General features: G+C 56.6%; 1 protein-coding gene across 1 annotated transcript in view; it reads left to right on the top strand.

The window, feature by feature from the left end:
* Nucleotides 1-4,825, top strand: part of SYNGAP1 (synaptic Ras GTPase activating protein 1) — a 31,067-nt gene extending 26,242 nt beyond the window's left edge. Inside the window, 1 exon segment of the mRNA XM_006105440.3 lies at nt 2,924-4,825. Coding sequence (XP_006105502.1) covers nt 2,924-3,070 — 147 coding nt within the window. The 3' untranslated portion in view covers nt 3,071-4,825.
* Nucleotides 4,826-6,155: the final 1,330 nt, after the last annotated feature.

Raw genomic sequence — 6,155 nt, 5'->3', positions numbered from 1 at the left:
CTCTTCCTCCTGCTCCGTTGGCCAGGCTTCCCACCCTCCCAGGCTCCTGACCCCATGACCCCACTCTCTCCCCCTGCAGCTCCTCATCAGGTAGTTCTCCGGGTTGCTCTTTGACCACGGGCAGAGGACACAGGGGGAGGTGACTCCGGACCACTGCAGGTTGGTCACTCCCGAAGCCCACTCCCCTCCGCCTCTCCACAGCCTCCCCCTCACTGCTGCCTGCACCTGCGCACTCCACAGACCCTGCCCTGGCACCTTCTGCATAGACCATCTCCCGAGGCGCTGCCCAGAGAGAGCTTCCCGCTGCCTCCCGGTCCCTAGGTGATTCCTTCAAGTGCCAGGCATCTACCCTGGAGGCCGGGCATTGCCAGACCACACTCCCTTCCCACAGAACCCTTCCCAGCCTCCTCCTGTCAGCCTCTTCCTCTTCCTCTCCAGTGTATGTCTGTCACCCCCCATTTCACCAGAGCGTCCTTGGGGGTGGGGCTTGTTAACGGGGAGTGGTGATGATGGGTTGGGGCACCCTTGCTAGAGGGGCTGTTCTGACCACAGCAGGTAGGTTGGGGTTTCCTCTTCCTTACCTAACCTTCGTTCTCTACCCTCCTTCCTTCCACCTCTCACCCACTTCTCTCTCCTCCTTCTCCTTGCATCTGTGAGGTAGAAGGCATCTGGGCTCCTATGCAGCCCTATTAGGTGGGAATTAGGAGGAGCTCGTTAACTCGGAGAGGCCCTGGGGGGCCTGGAAAGACTTCTGTTCAGATGTCAGGGCAGTAGGCAGGGTGAGTGGAGCAGGAGGAGCAAGGAGCCGTGACAGGTGTGAGCACGCCGACTGGCCCGAGTGGCATGGCAGCTGGCAGTGGGCTGAGACCGCTTCTCGATAAGATCATGGGCTCCGTGGCCATGTTGCTTCCCAGACAGGGGTGCCAGGAGCAGCATGTTAAATAACCTCTGTTCTTCCCGTAAGAGCTCACATCCCAGGTGGCTAATGCCACTCGCTCCCCCTCTCCCGCCACCCCGTGGCCTTGCAGACACAATCCTACATAAAAAACTAGTCAAGGGAACCCGTCGGCCACTGACCTCATTTCTGAGCGCCTTATTTTTTGTGGGCTTGGTCTGTGGCAGGCAGTGGCTCCTCGCACTGTCACTTTACCTCTGCCTGCCCAGCCTCTGTCCAAATCTTAGTGGTCTGTAAACAGACGCTGAGAGGCACTGGGGACCTCGCCATGGAAAGGGCTCCTGCAGCGAATTCCTTTGGAAAATGAATAATGGCACCCCAATTTATCTACTTTCTAAATGGGGTCCATGGGGGCGTGGGGGCATGCCCGGCAGCCACGCAGAGGGACGGCATCTAAGGTTTCTTTCCCTGCCGCCCGCCATTCCCTCCCTTGCTGACTGTGGGAAGCGAGTGAGGCAGCTTTGTTTGTGGCTGGGGGTTTGGTGGCTTCTGAGAGGGGAGTCTTTGATTTGGGAGGGAGAGCTGGGTTGGGAGCTTCTACCTGGGAGGATGTTGTATCCTTTAGATAGAAGGTCAGACGTGACTGGGCCGAGCCTGTGGCCCAGGAAATAATTGGGAAGCTTTTGCTAAAGCACTTTTAGGCATTGGCCGCTCTACAACTCAGCCATTAATTTAAAAGTTAATTCTGCGCCTGTATTTTATTTTTCGGTTGGCGGAAACAAAATTTATTGGGGGACAGATAGACTTCCTGCTGCAAGAGGGCAGGAGGCAGGGGCCCAAAGCGGGTTACCCTGTGCCCGTATTTGTAAGGCAAGTGAGCAACCAGAAGCCTAGTGCCGATGGCTGCCTTCTCCTCTCCCAGCCGAGGGCAGGAGCCGGGCCGAGGGCCGGGCAGGAGCTGGGCCGAGGGGGCAGGAGCCGGGCCGAGCAGCAGCGGGGATACAGGACCACGGATGGGGTCGGGTCTGGTACCCTCACCTTTAATGGGAGCCCAGGGAGAGGGAGTGAAAGGAACGCGGGGGTGGGAAGGAATGAAGCGTGTGCGCTTCCTGTGGCTGCAGAGGTTGGGGCCTGCTGTGTCCGCAGGGCTCCCAGGCTGTTGTGGTTAGAGAGAGAGGGAGAGAGAGAGAGAGAGAGAGAGAGAGAGAGAGAGAGAGAGAGGCAGCCCTCCCACGTCACTTCCCTGAATCCCCTTCCTTTCCCCCCAGTACAGTTAAACCTCTCTAATTTGGAATGTTATATTTGAGAAGATGGCTACTCTGAATAAGTGACAAAACTGAATGACAGTGTCTATTTAATGAAATGCATGTCTTCAAATATATACAGTAAGTAAACTTCAATGAATAGGCTTTTCTCCTCGCGCCCTCAGGGAGCATGCGTTAATGAATAGATAGGACTGAAAAGTCTGTTTTCTGGTATAGGTTAAATATTCCTCCCACAGACACATTGCCACTATTAATTTGCTTAGCACACCCTTTCTTTATAGATAAAGGAAAACTCAAGCCCAGTTTTTATTCAAATTATGAAAAAATTCCAAATCCATGGGGGTTTGGATTAATGAGGTTTTGCTGTACTGCCTCCCCTTGTTCCCTCAACACAAAGGTCCTACCTTGGATGGGGGTGGGCTGGGAGAAGGCTCCCAGAGGAGGAGGTGGGCCGGGCAGGAGGAACAAGGGGTGGGCGAGGGGGAGGAACTTGCTTTTGAACTGGTGTCCTGCCGTGACTCCTGGGTTGAAGGCCCTATTAGGAGTCAGGGGTAAGATTCCTTCTCCCTGATCCCAGAAGAAGTTACTTCTACTGAAGGTGAGAAATGAAACAGGAGGGGGTGTGCGGTGGTCCTGGGGGAAGAGGAGGGGCGTGGCCTATGGCGTGGGCTGGCTTTGGGGGAGGCCACTGCGAGGGGGCTGGCACCCAGGCCACTGCGATGCGTCTCAATAAGTCCGCGCTCTCCTCTTTGGTGTCTTGCAGGAGAGGCAGCTTCCCCCCTTGGGTCCAACAAACCCGCGTGTGACGCTGGCCCCACCTTGGAACGGCCTGGCCCCCCCAGTCCCGCCCCCCCCACCCCGGCTGCAGATCACCGAGAACGGCGAGTTCCGAAACACCGCAGACCACTAGCCCACCCAGCATCACAGACCTCCTTGCCCATCACCCCACCCCGGACAGCACCGACCGCCGGGACTGGACGTCGCCGAAGGACAGCGGGACTGCCTCCCTGAATGCTTCCTGGGGGCACCAGTCCCCCACCCCCACTGCACCGTTTCCAGGAGGGAGAGCGGGGACCCTGAGCTGCCCCTCTTTCCTTCCTGTTGGGGTGCTGCCCCCTGTGATCCCCGAGGACCCTTGCCCCAGGACACCACCTACCCCACACTGACCCCTTCACTCCGGGGTGCTATCCCCATCCTCTGCCTCATCGTTCCCCTGAGCACTGGGGGACAGACCCTCGCCCCCACCCTGGGGGTGGGGCACCTCCAAACTTTCAACTTCAGGGTGATTTTTTAGCAGTAACCAGAGCTGACAATCTAACTCCCCTCCATTGCCCCATTTTGGCCTCCCCTGTCCCCCTTGTTATGGGGAGGGGACCCCGGGTGAGGGGGCCCTACCCCTTGATTTCTCAGGAGCGTCTGGGGGGGCTCAGCACGCACAAACTCCTTCTCATCCTACCACTCTTAAATTTACTCCCTCCCCACCCAGAACCCAGATGGGGTGGAGGGGCCACCGGGGCAGGGTGGGGGCGGCAAGGGGGGAATGGGAGTTGTCTCCCCTTCCTCCCACACCTGATCTGCTCTTGGCTGGTCCCAGAGCGGGGTGAGGGGGCTGATGCCCCCCCCTCCCCCAGTGTGTTGGGTGGGGTGGAATTGAGGTTAGGGTGAGGGGTTAGGGTTTAGGAGGGTGTGTATGTTGGGGAGGACAGACTAGCTGATCTGCCCTACCATGACACACAGCCCCCCCTGCCCCTCCCCTCTCTCTTCATGGTCTCTACTCCCAGGGGGACGGGGGAACTTACTCTAGGAAAAGCCATGTCTCTCTCCCCCAGGGTGGGGGGGCCTGTGTGGAAGAGGGGTGTTGGGGGCCTCTTTCCATGACTCTGTCCCCTGGGGGAGGTAGGACAGGGCTGGGCTACCCTCTCTTCTCCCCCCTTCCCAATCTCCCTCCACCTCCCTCCCTCCCGCCAGCTCCACAATTTTTCGGTGTTTCTCTGTACATAGCTCTCTGGCGGGATAGGGGAGGTAGGATGGATGGGGTTTGGGGTGGGTAGGTCATGAGAGGGGAGAACCCCCTTCTTGACACCCCTCTTCCTTGACTGCTATCCCCTACCCAGCCTTGCCCCCTCATCCCTTCTTGCGTTTGGTATTGAGACTTCGCAGACTCCACCCTTCTTTCTTTTGTATGGACAGTCCCCTTCAGTCCCCTCCCCCTAATCACATAAACCCAGCCGGGGCCAAATTTATACTTATATAAAAGTTGTAAATATGTGAAATTTTATCCCTGTGCCCTTTCCTTGCTTTCCCAACCTCAGACCCTACCTGGGACCCCCCTTTCTCCTCTTATTTGGCTGTTGTAATTATCTGGGGTTTGTACTGTACATATCTGGGGTGTGTGTGTGGGGGCTGGGGGCAACCCCTGTGTACAGAGCTTCCTAGCCCCCTCCCCCATGCTACCCTCCCCACCCACCACCCTAAGGGTAGGGAGAGGCATCTCCCTACCAGTTTTATTTTGTTTTCTCATTTTCCCTCCCTACCCAACCCCCTCCCAGCCTTCTCTACCCCTACCGCCGTCCCTTTTTCTCCACTCCCAGCCCCATTTCCTTTTTTTCTGGAGTGTGTGGTGAAACTGAAAAACCATGTTTAATAAACGGAGATTGTTCTTTTATTTCTCTGCTGTCTTTCCTAAGCTGGGACCTCCAGGAGGACCAACAGGGTGATAAGACCTGCTTTCTGAAAGGAGACCCACAGCCCAGGAGGAACCATCCCCGTGCAAGACAGTCTCCTCCGGGAGTGTCACTCCCCTCAGCCAGACTTCCTGCTTTAGAGCAGGGTGTTACAAAAACCATACACAAAATTCGACTGAGTAAATGTAAAGATCTAATTGGCTTTATTCACTGATTCATGAATTGGGCAGCATCCCATCCAGCAAATAGCTCAGTCCAGCTGCAGAAAAGAAATGGTTTTAAAGGTGGAAAGGAGTGGGAAAAGGAAATTATTGGCTAAGAACATTGTTGTAGACAAGGTCGCCCTCCTAAGCCACACGGAAGGGGTCTATCAGGTAACCCCGGGCCCCCGGGCGGAATGGCTAAAGGTGACATTCCAGGGAGAAAGTGAAACTGCAATTAGGTTAAGTATTAAGTCTTAGTTTGAGACATGGGCTTGGCGCAAATGACTCCATTTGGGACTTGCTGTCTGTTTTTTAACAGGGTTTTGCACTGGCCAAACCCACTGTAGCTCTCCCCTCCACAATGCCCCACTTAACCCCAAGTAGAGGCCAAGGAACAGGAGCATTCTCTGATAAAAGATTCCAAGTCTCTATCTACAAGCATCCTTTAAAGAAAGAATTACCACCTGGCAGGCGGGGCTCCGGAGTTGAGCATGGACTTATGAACCAGGAGGTCAGCGGTTGATTCCCGGGCTGTGGCCGGACTGTGGGCTCCATCCAGGTGTGGGGCCTGCAGGCGGCAGCCGATCAATGATTCTCTTTCATCATTGATGTTTCTCTCTCTCCCTCCCTCTCTGAGATCAATAAAAATATAGTAAATAAAAATAGAGAAAGTAATTACCTAGAAATAAGGTTTCATTGCTGGTTAAAATGTCCCCAAGCGGAATGGAGGAAAGAACATGGTTCCTTAGCGAATTGGGTTCCAATCCCAGACCTACCACTTGCCAAGCGGAGGAGACAGGAGGCAACACCCGCCTCGCAGGCCAGGCGGGGTGGGCCCTGGGCGGCGCGGACAATGCGGAGCCCACACAGCAGGCGCCCTCCTGCCCTCGCCCCTTAGCACCTGGCGGGGCGCTGGCGCCACCTCAACTCCCGGCGCCTCACCAGCCGCCCTTCCCGCTGAGCGCGGCTCCTCCGAGGGACCTCCCCGCCGCGCGGCCAGCCCCGCCTCTCAGCACCGCCTTCTCGCCCGCGCAGCCTATCAACACGAGGCGCGTGGGCTCCAATTGGCTGCTTCTAGCCCCGCCCGCCGCATCCGGCGTAGGCGTCG

This window comes from Myotis lucifugus, unplaced genomic scaffold, assembly GCF_000147115.1.
Source record: "Myotis lucifugus unplaced genomic scaffold, Myoluc2.0 scaffold_687, whole genome shotgun sequence".
NCBI classification, from domain to species: domain Eukaryota; kingdom Metazoa; phylum Chordata; class Mammalia; order Chiroptera; family Vespertilionidae; genus Myotis; species Myotis lucifugus.
The sequence above is the reverse complement of the archived record's forward strand: the minus strand, read 5'-3'. Positions and strand labels throughout refer to the sequence as shown.